The sequence below is a fragment of the Podarcis raffonei genome, chromosome 5, assembly GCF_027172205.1.
Source record: "Podarcis raffonei isolate rPodRaf1 chromosome 5, rPodRaf1.pri, whole genome shotgun sequence".
NCBI lineage: Eukaryota > Metazoa > Chordata > Lepidosauria > Squamata > Lacertidae > Podarcis > Podarcis raffonei.
In genome coordinates this window covers 27,827,436-27,842,688 of record NC_070606.1, presented here as the reverse complement: position 1 = coordinate 27,842,688, position 15,253 = coordinate 27,827,436, and the positions used below count along the sequence as shown (strand labels likewise).

The following is a 15,253-nucleotide window of genomic DNA, read 5'->3' as shown; positions in this document are numbered from 1 at the left end:
TTATTTTCCTCCTTCCCTTGCTAGCCCCCTGAAAAAGCTGCTCTGGAGGTTCTGAACCCTTCAGAACAATGTAGGATCTGGTGCAGGGGGCTGCATTAGGAAGGAGAGTTGGCAAAAATTGCCTCCACCCACCCACCCAAACATCTTCCATCTGAGTCCCTTCTGTGAACGGAAGGACTCTTTCTGCTTATGGAAGTATATGTCTTGATCCAACTCATATATTTTTTAATTATGCACAAACATTTCCAGTCTCTTCTCAGGGGGTTCCTCCCATGAGGCAAGGTAAGAAAGCTGCCTCAAGTGATAGATTTTGCAAGCACATAAAGGTGGCTCAGAGAGAACAGCAGAGGGAGGCAGAGAGATGCTGGCCCATTTTGTATTTGCCGTATTTTTTGCTCTATAAGACTCACTTTCCCCCCCCTAAAAAGTAAGGGGAAATGTGTGTGCATCTTATGGTGCAAATGCAGGCTGTGCAGCTATCCCACATCGCTGTGCAGTGAAAGCAGCGATCCCTCTTGCTGTTCTGGCTTCTGGGATTCAGAATATTTTTTTTCTTGTTTTCCTCCTCCAAAAACTAGGTGCATCTTATGGTCTGGTGCGTCTTATAGAGCGAAAAATATGATATTTATTAGATTTCTATCCTGTCTTTCTTCCTTCATGGGACTCAAGGTGGCATACGTACGTAGAGCATCCAAGCATTCCCGTCCAGCCACCTCCCACTAGTAACCGCCTCTTCCCCCTCAGCCACCCTGTCCATTTGTGACATCACAGGAAGTTTGTAGCCCACGGCAACTGCTTAGGGGTGCATCTGCACAGCCTCCCATCCAGGTACTGGAAAGGGGAATGTCATGAACGTTGCTTTCGTGTAGCCCTGAAAAATTGTGTATGGTGTGTGTGTGTGTGTGAGAGAGAGAGAGAGAGAGAGAGAGAGATTTTCAACCCAGTGCCTGAGTTCTAGTTGTATACAAATAAATACCTTGGGAATCAGAGTGTGTGGAACAGGGTCAGTCAAAAGAAAATATAAATGCTTCTTAAAATCTAACTTGGTTTTCTTCTGTTTCCTTTTACAGAATGATATCACTCCATTACATGTAGCATCAAAGAGAGGGAATACCAACATGGTTAAGCTGCTGCTTGACAGAGGAGCAAAAATTGATGCCAAAACAAGGGTAAGACCGTCTACAAATTACCGTGTTACCCGTTATTACCCTATATGTAAATTGGGCGTGGCTCACTGAAATGGATATTAACTTTTGAGTTCTTTGATAGATTTATATCCCACAATCCAAAACTCTTAGGCACTTACAGCAGATGGCAATGTAAAACTATTATAAAAATTACAATGCAAACTTTTAAAAGGAACAAAATAAATGAGGGATCAGTCAACAGACCTTATCTAATAATGATAGAACCTCAAGCAGACTAAGCCCCTAATAAGAAGGATTTATAATAATAAAAAACCAATGAAGATCAGGAGCAATTCAGCCACTGGAGCTTGCTGGGCAGAAAACTATCTGCAGTGGGGCCACACAAGAGTATGGACTGTGAATCACATGGTAACCAACAGAGATGCAAGTTAAATTTCGCCTGGTTCACATTTTAATTTGAAACTACCTGCTTTGTGCTTCCCAAACTGAAGTGCAGCTATTTTTTTGAAACCCATCTCTCCAAATTTTATGATGCAGTTCTGTAACAAACAAATACACAGAAAAATATATATGTTCGGGGGAAGTGTGCACAAAAATTGGTATATTAGTGAAGCTATCATAGAAAAAAATGCATCTTATTACAGAAAGTTTATTACAGAAAATGCTTTTTTTTTTTTGCTGCATGCTAGCAAAGAAAAAAGCTGTTGAGGAGCTAACTGAGAAACTCCATTAGCTGCTGGAACCAGCACAAGATAATGATATGATCCGCAGTACTGAAAGCATCTCATATTTGACAGGCTAGTAGAATTAGCAAGCAGAGTTGAGAAACATTCCCCCTGTTGATCTTCAGACATAGATCTTCCACCAGGGCCGCTAAAGCTGTCTCCATCCCATACTCATCCCAGAAAAAAAACTGAAAAATGTCAGTGAAAGATATGGTCTCAGATTCTGTCTCCTGTTGAGATCTTGATCCACGGTAACCCCTTCCCTCTTCCTGCAGGGTGTGCTCTGATACCAGAACATGTGGAGACTGGCTGAATAGCTACACCCTTTCCCTTTCCCTGTCTGTTTACACATCCCTGAGCCAAGCATTGTCTAGGTCTGCCTCCCCAAATTGTAAAGCTGATTTTGGATCTCATATGAGGATTGGTCTTTTCTTTATGATACATGAAGGGAACCTTTTGTTTCAATATGCAGCAGCTGGCAAGTGATGTAAGAGCTAAATGCATAACAAATGCAATGGCCAATAAATGGAGTCCATTGCTGTGTCAATTTCCCTGCATTGGCAGCTGTTGGAGAAGTCTGTCGATGACAAATTTCACTGTTTGGTTTGTTCAGAGCGCTCTCGAGTGAAAAACGCTGCTGCCTCTGCTGCTGCTTCATATAACCCATGCCCTCTGAACATCACCTCTCTTATCATGTCTCCCCTTTCTCTGTCTTCCAGAATGGATTTCACCAAATAAAACATACTTAGTGAAGTTGATTAAATTAGCTGGAGTTAGCTTGGCTGCCTTGATACTAGGCTTGCCGACGTGAATTTGTGTTTGTCACAGGCAGCAAGCACATTTTACCCGGGATTAGCAGTAAGCGCTTGTAATCTTCAATCTACTGCGGTACAGCCGAACTGAAAGGCCAGTTCTTGGATCTGCAGAGGGGAAAACATGCTGCATGTACAGTTTCAGGCTGGCTGGTGCTTTTACAGTAACCACAATGGAATATATAAAACTAAACTGTCCCATACCCCAAGGACTGTACATTCTCGTTTGACCTTCCTTCCCCAGCTTCTGTGGTCACATAGGACAGACTCTGCCCTCTATGCTGGTGACCTGGAGAGAGGCAGGTTGCTGAGCATGCATCGTGCAGGAGCCTCCCCAATATTGGTCATCACTTGGCACAGTGGAAACATGCCTGGTTGAGAGCCTGTGAAGTGAGATGGGGAGGGCTCCATAGAATACCATAGCCTGGTGGTAGGGCACATGCAAAAGGTCTCAGGTTCAGCCCTTGGCATCTTCAGTAGGGCTGGAAATAGATTCCTGTCTCAGACACCAGAGAGCCGCTGCCAGTCAATGGTTTGACTCAGTATAAAGGCAGCTCTCCTATGTTTCCATGCCTATGGGTGTCATATATTCAGGGCTGCTTGTGATCACCTCTGTATGAATGGGCGTGAGTAGATCATGCCCACCACCACCACACACACACATGAATGAGAAAGTTTTGTCTCCCACACCTTTGAGGCGTTTAGGTCAGGTCTAAACTTTATGGCCAACACATGTCCATCGCCAAAAGGAGCAGCCCTGTTTCGCCTCCTATTCTTTCTCTCTCTCTCCTGGTAAGTTTCAGCAATGCAAAGCACATGTTCTCATATCATTGCACTGTTGAGTTTCCCCACCCTGCAGCTGTCAGCCAGTGAAGTGGAGCAGCCAAATACTTCACACAATTATATTTGCATTACTTAATATTACAGGGAAGAAAGGAGGAAGAGTTAGCAGGACCACAGGTTTTATTGGCGGAGCGATGATGTGTTGTTCTCGTCTTGTAGTCCAACTAGTAAACTTACATGATGCCTATGTAGAGATGATATAAAAATTTGCTCCAGTTAAATGTTAATATTGGCATCTTTTCAAATTTGGAGAGTTGAATTGCAATATTAAATTCCAACTTTGTCATCCTCTGACCTAACACCGCGTAGTCTATGGTTGGGTTCCATGTTTCTCGGAGAAATTCTCTACTGGCATATGAAAAATGGACATTTTTTGCAGTGAAGTTTAAATGTATTTACTTGTTTCTGAACCTATTTTTAGAAATGTGAAAACCCACATTTTTCACATTTAAATAAGCATTGCCTTCGGAGGAAGTAGGAGCAAATAGGAAACTATTTTAGCCTTAAAAATGCTATAGGTACCACAATAAATCCCCTGGCTATATTATAACTTTGGGGAGAGAGTATATTACCTCACATCCATTGTGGTGAATTTCTCTGAGGACAACTCTCGAGGTTCAGCACCAGTGTAGAAATGTGAACCCCAAGCAGCAGCAGGGTGTGTGTACAAAAGGCTGTTACTCAAATGCTACATTAAAGCATGATTCCTATTCTTTCTCCTACTGGCCTTGCATGTCAGAAGGCCCTGTGGAAGGTTAGATAAAACAGATGATGCAGTTAATCTGCTATTGATGCATGTTTAGGGAGTTCTTAATCTGCCGAATGTCATAATCGTTTGTAAAGGTTTTCCCAGAGCCTTTCCAGGAGCATTGTATCAGAGGATGGATGTATCCTAATGTGTGCAATGTATTTTATGCTTCACGTCCTCTTACAGTTTGTCTGCCCAGAAAATAAACATTCTTGGAAACCCCTTGTTTCAAATACAGAGCAGCTCTGATGAATGTGCAGTGGCTTGCTTTAACCCTTTTTGTCTCCCCACCCAACCCATGGGCATTTAAAACAAGCACTGATCCACACATCATATTTAATCCTGTAGTTAGCTTTGTTTTGTTTTCTTGCTTTGTTATTTGGGTAGGAAGCATTTGTTGGTTAAGCAGAAGCAGTGCTGTTTTTCTAGGTACCAGAGCTCATCGTGAACACCTCCCTTGTTCTGTAATAATGGAAATGGCGCCCACCTAAGAGGTGCTGGAACTGAGTTCCTGTGAGTTCCTACTGAAAAAAAACCTGAGCAGGAGTATAAATTTGCTGAAATCTTTTATTGCCTTTTAGAGGTGGTTGGGTAGCTAGGTGTGGGGAGAGAGGAAGACAGAGAGAATTGCAGGTCAGCTTTTCTCCCTCTGACAGATGTCGGTATTACTTTGGAAAACCCTAACCAACTCAGACAATTGCCTTGTTCAGTGAGGAAGAAGTGTTGCTGTTCTGTCTTTCATGCAGTTTTATGAATGTCAGGATCTTGTTATTTAAAGGCTCTTATTTAATATCATATGCATTTTATGGTGTTTGATGCTGACAGAATCATCCCCAGTAAAAAATTCCTGGCTCTGCCAACAGAGCTTTTCTGTGGACTCTCTTGTTTGTGAATAAAATGTAGTTTTTTGCTGCAATCTATACTTTAAAACTACCTGTAGCTCAACACCTGCTGGCTGTTCCACATGTCAGAAAGGCTGAAGCCAGACTGTGGAAGGGGAAAGTATTTCACTGCTATCTTGATTAGCAAAACAAGAGAAGTGTGCCTGACTCTGAGCTTTTTCAGCTGTTACTTGGGGTAACAGGACTTCAGCATCTTCTTTCACTGTGAGGAAGGTAATGGGTGAATCCTGGCCCTTATCTTTCAGTCCATCTCGTGAAGAATGTTCCTTCCAGAAACTGCTCAAACTCAGGCTTCACCTGGCAAGTGACATATGATGCGTGGAGGCGGAACCTCTCCGCAGTTGTAGAATGTCTGCGTGTGCTTAATAATAATAATAATAATAATAATTTATTTGTACCCCGCCCTACCCGGCCGGAGCCGGGCTCAGGGCGGCTAACATCATAAAACTAACACAGTATACAAAGAACATAAGAACATAAAAAACAGGCAATCAATTAGTTAAAATACATCTTAAAATTAGTTCAGAGCAAATTAAAATCTGGACAGATAGCGGTCCATGGGTAAAATTGAGAGTGGTTAATATTCTCCAGGGTCAGCTGTTATCACTGGTCTTATAAAGGACCTGTGAGGGGGTTAGGAGGCCTCTTTAATGCTTGTTACTTTACAGAAAGCAAAGAATCAGACTGAACTCCGATCAAAGGCTTGGTGGAACAGCTCCAACCTGCAGGCCCTGCAGAAAGATGTCAAATCCCACAGGGCCCTGGTCTCCTATGAGAGAGTGTTCCACCAGGCTGGGGCCACGGCCGAAAAGGCCCTGGTTCTGTTCAAGGCCAGTCTAATCTCCCGGGGGCCTGGGATCTTCAGGGTGTTATTATTTTCAGACCTTAAGATCCTCCGTGGGGCATACTAGGAGAGGCGGTCCCGTAGGTACGAGGGTCCTAGGCCATATAGGGCTTTAAAGGTTAAAACCAGCACCTTAAACTGATCCTGTACTCCACCGGGAGCCAGTGAAGCTGGTATAGCACTGGATGAATGTGCTCCCACGGTGAGGACCCATGAGGAGTCTTGCCGCGGCATTCTGCAGCCGCTGGAGTTTCTGGGTCAGTTTCAAGGGCAGCCCCATGTAGAGTGAGTTACAATAATCAAGCCTGGAGGTGACCGTCGCCTGGATCACAGTGGTGAGATCAGGGTGAGAGAGATAAGGGTCCAACTGCTTAGCTCGGCGGAGATGAAAAAATGCCGCCTTTGTTGTGGCTGGGGAGGTCCTCTTGGCAGTCCTGCCACAGCCTGTGGTTCGAGGGGAAGTAGCATGTGAGAGGTTCTTCTCTGTGGTGGCTCTCAGGTGGTGGAATGATCTCCCTTACAAGAGCAAAAAGAAATAATAGTGTGCTCTGCTTTCTGTCCCCACTAAGGCAAAAATGGGGCTGAGGGCTGGGGATTGTGCCTTCCTTGCAACTTTCTGCTGAAGGAGACCTGCCTCTTAGAACTCAAAGTTCACAAGGAGTTATGTTGGTTTGCAGCACCAGATTAGGGGCAGTGCCGACAGTTCCCCTGCACAGGGAGTTGAGCCAAGGGGGCACAAAATTGAGAAGGTCCATAATTGGGAAGATCCATTTGGGGGCACCAAGTTTTGGCCTTGCACAGAAGACTGTGGTACAAACCTTTACCAAAGTCCACCTTGTTTTGTTTGCTGTCTGCAAATGGCATTTCAACTAAATTATGAAATTCCAAAGATGTGGTCTTGGTTTACCCATGTGCCCCATACCATATTTTCTGATAAAGCCAGCTCAGATCCAGAATTAACTTGTTGTCAAATAATCTGATAATCTAAAGTTTTCACAGAGGCATTTTGGGCATGATTGTGGCTTCAGGTCAGTCCTAAGAATAAGAATTAAAAAAAGTTAATAGAGGATGCAATCTCAGTGAACAAGATGAACAATTAGGAAGGAATGACACTGTGATTTCCAACCTAAAAGATGTTTCCCCAATGTACCACAACAGATTTAATATGAGCACACTATGTGCTCAGAGTGCATCAACGCCTTTTTGAACGCACAACCGTAAAGTGCTTGGAAAGAAGGTGATTGACATTGTGTAAATAAATAAGAGGGATAAAGTGGCACCTAAATTACATGTTACACAGATCTTGTTTATAGCTGCTGGGTTGCTGGCATTCTTGAATATCATTTTCTCCTCATTGTTATAGCAGTGGGGCTTTAATTCTGTTCTGGTGGGTACTTAAATGGTTTTAAAATCTTGCGTCAATCCTTTCACACACAGGATTTGTTTGGATGATCATTTTGTAAACTGCTTTGAGGGTTTTTCCTACATTCAGGCGGTATATAAATTTTTATGAAATAAAAAAATAAATAATCATATTTCAGCTTAGTAGACCGAGATGTAGATGAGCCATTTCCTAGCACTCACATGCCCTTAGCTCCTCCACTTGTAATGTGACCAATCCAAAGGAGGAGGTCTTTAAGAAACCATAGTTTCCTATTTTCTCCGAACTTAGGAAACTATGGTTACCAGCTTTGGAACAAGCCAGGGTATTTTACCAACAGCAAACCACAGCAAGCATATATCTTAGCTTTCACTGAACCTGGTAACCGTAACTTCCCAGTTTTAATGAAATGGGAAGCGATGGTTAATTGGATTTCTCATGCTGCCAAGGGAGGAATAAAGAGGCTGCATGTGAAGGTGAATAAATTTGCTTATTAAGCTGAGATATGGTCATACAGACCGGAGCACTGAATCTCTGGGTGCAATAAGAGACTAGATTTTAAGTTTTGTTTGTTGACTGAACGTATTGCGCAAACATTGAACAATACAATGGGGAAACACGGCATTCAGTTTTATGAGCAAAACCCAGGCAAATAGGTAAAATCTGCCTTAGCCTATATATTTACGAAGTGAAACAGTGTAAGCACGCTAGGTCACAATCTGCCTGAGTCATCCTAACTAAATTGACATTAGCTGACACCCCGGCCTACAGGAACAATGTGAGAAGTGCCAAGGAAGCAAAGATGTGAATAAATGTGAGGTAAATCTGATATGGATAGGTAGCTGCCTTAATGGCACTTGAAATGGCTGCGTACAGCACAGCACATTTATGTGTGCCCCTGCACGTAAGAGACACGGAGAGAAAGACTCTGTTCTGTGAATTCTGTGAACCTCAGAATTACAATTTATCAAGATTTTCAGTGTGATCGCTGTTGTGTTGATTTGGAACATGGTGTTGTTGTTTTTTGGTCAAACTATGTTTATTAATTGGCTCACCAGGACATCTGTTTTCAACTCAACTGTTTGTGAATAACCTCTGCTAATGATGCACTATTTACACCCTATGTACTTTTTTTGGCATTTTTTTTCCTCCTGGTCTTGCTGTTTATTCTACCTGTGTGGCAGCAGCGGGGACAGGGAGGGGGGAAGAATGCGTCTGATGAATTGGACTATGGTCCACAAAACCTTGCAAATCAATGTCACTACTATGTTGGCAGGGGTGGCCAAGTAGGCAGGGTGCCATTGCAGTGCTGGGAAGGAGGTGGTGATGTCAGGGTGCTATGGAGCCCAGCCTCAACCTCACCAGTATTAACCCACCCTGGAAGGTGGCAGTGCCCCCCACCCCCTGCCAAGAGGTGCTACCCCATCAGATCAATTGCTACTGTTTGCTAGTCTTCAAGGTACCACAAGGCTCTCTGCGTTTCTTGCCTGGGACAGACTAACCTGGCTACTTCTCTGGAAATAGTACAGTTGTGTGTGGAATGGAAATAAGCAACAGTGCTTTTCTGTGTCCTTCTCCATTACGGAGGAAATACATTGAAAATGTAACATAAATTGGTGAAGATTTCCTCCAACCCCCTTTGGGGGTATCCCAGAACAGTTTAAATGTGCTGGCTTGCATCCTTCATTCATGCCCCTCCAAAATAATGTGTTGTGACTTCCTTATTCAACAGGACGGGCTGACACCTCTCCACTGCGGGGCACGAAGTGGCCACGAACAGGTTGTGCGGATGCTGCTCGACCGAGGTGCCCCAATCCTTTCGAAAACAAAGGTAATGTGGAGCTTGGGATTTGGAGAATGATAGATGGTCTGACTCAGCAGGAAGGAGTTTCCTAGCTTCCTAACTGTGCAGCTAGTTCCACTTGCTGAAGAGACATTTGTGCTTGAGTCTGGTAAACAGACCCCCTACCCACCTCCCCAATCCAAGTGGCTTGTTGGACTGGCTTTGAAAAGAGCAGCGGTGCTTTCAAAAGCAGCTTGTGCTGTGGAATTGGGTACCAACAGTGCAAAGACAGAGAAAATCTCAAGTCCCCGGGCATGTCTACGGTAGCTCTTTGAATCTCAGCCTCAGGTTGCACCCATTCTCTTTCCTGCTCATCCCTCTCAAGTCTGCATTTTCCCACAGGTACAGGCAGGCCATTTTCATAAGTAATTTTTATTAACGAGGCTTTACATTTCCTGTGCCTGTAAATAATAAATGAACATCTGCATTGACTGGACTATGCATTTGAACTTTTAAAATGGCACTACCCTGTTTTCCGTACTGCACTGACGTTCAGTAGTGGAACCTTCTGATCTTAAATGAATCCATAGCTCACTTCTGAAAGCACCTGTTGGTCTTTAGTCCCCATTGCTTCATATATGCTGTTGGTTCGGGTACCCTTCTGGGGAGTTTAATCTTCACTTTATGGCATGAGTGAATTGCTATGAATTTTTCTTGACAAGTCAATTTCTTGAATCCGAAGGTGCAAGACCTTGTGCCCTTCACCTTTTCCAAAGCCCCCTTAAGGTTGAAAAACAGCTTTTCCTAGTATTCAATCCCCGGTTGAGCTTCCCAACCTAGGGGGGAAAGGGGGCCCAGCATTTCTGAATTTGAAGTTGCATTTTTGTGCGAGGGCTGTGAAAATTAGCTGGCCTATAAAAGAGATTATATAACTCTCCAGCAAAGTGACTCCTCCGCTATAATACAGATGCACCTGCTCTCCTACAGAGGGAAACTCAAGCTTCACATTAAAGATAAATGTAAAAAAACAGAAACAAACCACCAACACGAAGTTCTGCTGTCGGAAGCCCCCTTCATCTCTGTCATTTTCTCTCTCTGATATGTTAATTTTGACTAGGTTTGTGTGGAAAACTGGAAGGCAGAAGATCTTGAGAATGGCATTAATGAGCCATTTCCCATGGCACAGAGCTATGGTGTGTTTTATACAGAGAGAGGGAGAGGGAGACAGAGAGACCCAACCAGCACTGGTTCATTTGTTTTTCTAATAATTTTAAAAATCTTTTTATCTAAAAAAAGGATGAATCTTGCAAAACGAGGTCAGCTTTCTTTCTTGATTTTCAAATAAGCATATGGAAATTATTGAAAATCTAATAGCTGAAACTCAAGTTCTCATACGCACCAGGGGAGGAACCAAACATGTTCTTAGCGTATAGCACTTCACATGGCAGGTGAGGGCTCTCATGACTGAATACTCCCCTATGTCAACCAAAAACTGGATATAAAGGGAGAAGCTTCTGTTCTTGTTTTCTCCCTTGCATGCTCATTTTCTGTGCATAGGAATGTTTTTGTATGGAGTGATGTAAGCCTCCACCTGCAGTCTGAAGTGGTATAGCCCAGACACAGATTTACCTCCTCACCTGCTGTTTGTGAGAGTTGATTGATTAAAACTATATCCATCCATTCTGCTATAGAGCTCAAGGCTGCATAACTGGTTCTCCCCATTTTATTCTCACAAAAATCCTGAGAGGTAAGTTAAACTGGAAGACAGCAACCGAGTCCCATGGCTTTATGGGAATTTGGACCTGAGCCTATCCAGACCTACTCCTGACACTCTGAATGATCACACCACATTGGCTCTCACCCAAGGGTCACCCAACTAGGCTTGAACAGATGTTGTGTTTCACTTATGAGTTATAATAAATGATGCACAGCAGAATAAACTCATGGAAATGAGGAATTTATCTGTGCATTGTTTTGTCTACTCACTTTAACTGCACTAGAGCTTGCACAATTAAGATGCCACTTTTCTGGGGGTCCACCAGCAACACGTGTCAATTCACTGCCTTCACTTCATGGATGAGGGGCAGGTGGGGCTGGTCAACCTGGAAGGGGAGCCCATCTAAGAGAAGGAAAACACTGGTCCTAAACCTCTGCTGCCTTGTGGCTATGCTCGTTTGTGAGAAAGGCTTCAGGAGTAAACCCTGAGGGAAAATCCACACCTGGCTGCTTTGTGAGATATCTTCAGGAGAAGAAAAGGCTATGGAGTAAACACCTCACAAATCCAGAGTGGAGTCCCTCGGGCAGTTGGATGGCACCTTGTGTGCCTCCTGCAGCCAAGCTGGTGCCAAACGTATTGCTCTGTTATCCTTTGGGCCACATCAGCGAGGCCAGGGGGGTGGGGTCTTGGCCTCTGGGTAGGCTAGTCTTGCGCCCCAGAGATGAGGTGCACTTCATTGTCTCTCAAGAGAAGACCGGATGCCAACAACAACCTCGTGGATGCCTTTATCTGCAACTTGAAGGTTTTGCTTTGAGGGGGTATAATTTTCTATGGCAGGGCACTGATTTCCTTACTACAGTTAGTGAATTGGGGGAGGTGTTGCCTGCTCTGCCCTCATGTTGTGAAAAGGGCTTGGATGGAGCGTTAAAGTGGTTCTACCACTCCTTTCCCTCTCCCCTTACTTTTTATTGGCCTTCCCCCGGGTTACTTTTAGATTCCCATGGAATTCTTGCTTGGTTCAGGTGCAGTAGCAGCAGAGTTGAAATGTCTGTCTGCTTCCTCATTTACGTTATCCTTAGAAGTCCCCCTATAAATTCCGAAAGCTTGTAAAGCTAGCTGGTAGCAACACTCCTCTGTCAGAAGTGGCCTCCTTGTTTTAAAGTTGTGCATCTTATTATTCTGCTCTTCTCCACCTGCTTTTCTTTTCCCAGAATGGCTTGTCTCCATTGCACATGGCGACGCAAGGGGACCACCTCAACTGTGTCCAGCTTCTCATTGAGCACAATGTGCCTGTGGATGATGTCACTAACGACTATCTGACAGCGCTGCATGTTGCCGCCCACTGTGGCCACTACAAAGTTGCGAAAGTTTTGTTGGACAAGAAAGCTAATCCTAATGCCAAAGCACTGGTGAGTACGCACAGCAGGCTAACTATTTGTCACTAGCATATATATATGTATCTCAGCATGTTTATGCTTGGTATTTGGGAGTCTCAAATTATTCAGGGGGAACAGCTGCCATTGCTCACAGGGCTCAAGAAAATAGGTTTTAGCAGTGCTTTTTTCTTGGGGTGCGCAGGGGTACGCAAGCCCCTAAACATTTTGTGAATCTTTGTACTTTTGTCCATTTACTGTATTTATTTTTCCCGATTTGAACAATAAAATCGTGGTTTTCTTGATTCAAAATGAGAGTACCCCTAAACATATTTTTTTTAGAAAAAAGCACTGTGTTTTAGTATGAAGTTCTCATGAATGTGTTTCTTGTGCCATTAATGCATATCTTGTGTCTGTATTATGTTAGGCAAAAGAAAATGGAATAAAGTCTTTCTGTATCAATACTACTGAAAATTTAATCAGGGTGCGTGTATGCGCGCACACATTTTTTTACGGCTTGGTATCAGTTGGAAACAAAAGGGTAAATTATGCAGTCTTTAACTGCCATCAGCAATCAGTGTGGGAGAAATTCAGATTATATCTTTGGAAACAGATTCAGATCACTGGCCTTTCAAATGGTGGAAGGGAAGGGGGGGAAGGATGTTTGGGGTTCAAAATGTTTCTGATGTCTGCAAAGCAAGTATTAAACTGGGAAATAAACACAAGACTGCACATGGATTAGAGGGAGATGCGTTGGTTATAATGACTTCCGCAAATGACAAACAATTTCCCCAAAATATATGTCTCTTCTATAAGCATATCCCCCCCCCCCCATTCTTTGGAAACAGCACAGGTCTCCACACAACCCTTCCCCCTTAGCAACTCACATTGAAAGATCTCAGGTTTCAGGAAAAGGGGAAATGCTTGGTTCTGGTTCTGTTCTGTTTTCTCTCTCTTCGTGATATTTACCCTGAATGATAACAGTAATAAAAAAAAAGTGAAAGAATTCAACTCAAGTATGGCAATGAACTGAACTGCCTGTTTTGACTCAACTAGAAGAGGCAGTAGCCCTGACCATATGTTATGAAAGCATATGGTATCTTTTACTCCTGTTGGAAAGGTAGCTGATGCTGATGAGATTGGAGGCCCAATTCTGTCAGCTGTTTTTAAAATAATCCTATGATGCCACTTTGATATGTATACAGGTTGTCATCAACATTCAAGCAGATGCTGTGAATAGGACTGTACCTTTGATGTTCAGGATAGCTTGTTTTCTTGCTTCTTCTCGCTGCTTCACTCACAATGAAATGGCAGCTTAGCTTTGCACTTTACTGTATGTGCAAATACTATTTATCCCCCCAAAGCATACTAGTCATTAGCATTTCATCCAGCAAAATCCTCTCTCTCTCTCTATATATATATATATATGAAACAAAAATTAGCAGCCATGGAATATCACAAGGGGATGGGAAGCATAGTGCAGTGCATATAATTCAGAGAAGAAGTGTTTTGTCAATAACATTTGTCTAGCTGTCTGTGAAAAGTCCTTTTCTCAATTTTACAGAATGGTTTCACACCTCTCCACATTGCCTGCAAAAAGAACAGAATTAAAGTGATGGAACTTTTGCTGAAACATGGAGCATCTATCCAAGCTGTCACTGAGGTAAGGTATCTTTGACTGCACATGCTGTTATGTTTTCCATAAACAAGCAAGTCCATTGACTTAAGAGCTGAGAACAGGAGGAAGATTCGAAATCAAAGCAGGGACCCCTTTCCTACTGTTTCAGTTGAGGTTTCCATATGCTAATTGTTTCTAAACTTCTCTGCTGTAAGGGAATCCTTTCCACACTTCCTTATATGCTGAAAAACCCACATAGTGTGTCTCTGTGGAATCCCACATTGCAGAGGGATTCTGTGTTCTTAGGTGTATAACTAAGTTGAGATGTGGTGATCTTTGGCCTACTGAACTAATAAGTGTCCCTAGATTCAGGCCTAGATCAAGGGGTGTGAGGGGAGGGGCATATGTCTTGAGCAGCAGATATTTTTGGGGTGGCAATAGCCTCCTGCATGGGAGAGAGGTATGCTAGGGCCACAACACATGCTTGGTGACTTCTTCCATTCTGGCCAGGTTCCACTTACTGGAAGACCCATCATTCCTGACCATTGGCTATGCAGGCTGGAACTGGTGGAAGTATCCAACAACATTTGGAGGGCCACAGATTTCCCGCCCTGATTTACATTACAGGCTTTAGATAGCACAATGTTCCTTCAATGCTTCAGTGATTGTCAGAAATGTCAATCTAAAACGTTGCTGTGAGAGCAAGTGTGGTGTAGCAATTAAAGCAGCCTTTCCCAACCTTGGGTTCTCAGATGTCGTTGGACTACCACTCCCACCATCCCTGATTACTGCCCCTACTGGCTATGGATGATGGGAGTTGTAGTCCAAGAACATCTGGGAAGCCAAGGTTGAGAATAGCAAGCTTTGTGCAGAATAGGCATCCTTTTATAGCTGCCATGTACAACTCACAATTCACCTTCACTGCCAAGGTCCAGGCAACTCTTTTTCGTTGTAGCTCATTCTATGCCGCTAACCTCAAACCTCGGTCATTTTTCTTCTTCTTTCCATTTTCTAGTCGGGTCTGACTCCGATCCATGTTGCTGCCTTCATGGGACATGTAAATATTGTTTCACAGCTGATGCATCATGGAGCATCGCCCAACACAACCAATGTGGTGAGCACCAATGTTCATTTGTTTCATTATCAGCCAAGGAGAATATCTGACTTATTCACACCATCCTCATACCTTTTTCTAGTCTAGAGTGTGAGCCGCTGCTTCTGTTCCCCACAGCAGTGCTATTTTTCTAGAAAAAGAGGTGCCAGAACTCACCATGAACACCTCCCTTGTTCTCTTATAATGGCAACGGTGCCCATCTGAGAGGTCCCGGAACTGAGTTCTGTCGAGTTCTGGATGAAAAA

General features: G+C 43.5%; 1 protein-coding gene across 12 annotated transcripts in view; it reads left to right on the top strand.

Annotated features, from left to right (window-relative positions):
- The window catches only part of ANK3 (ankyrin 3), a 383,552-nt gene that overhangs the window by 257,918 nt on the left and 110,381 nt on the right, over positions 1–15,253 (top strand). For all 12 annotated transcript variants that reach the window (XM_053388311.1, XM_053388310.1, XM_053388318.1 and 9 more), the window contains 5 exons: positions 1,071–1,169; positions 9,136–9,234; positions 12,115–12,312; positions 13,841–13,939; positions 14,910–15,008. In XM_053388311.1, the coding sequence (XP_053244286.1) occupies positions 1,071–1,169; positions 9,136–9,234; positions 12,115–12,312; positions 13,841–13,939; positions 14,910–15,008 (594 nt within the window). The remainder of the gene's footprint in view (positions 1–1,070; positions 1,170–9,135; positions 9,235–12,114; positions 12,313–13,840; positions 13,940–14,909; positions 15,009–15,253) is intronic.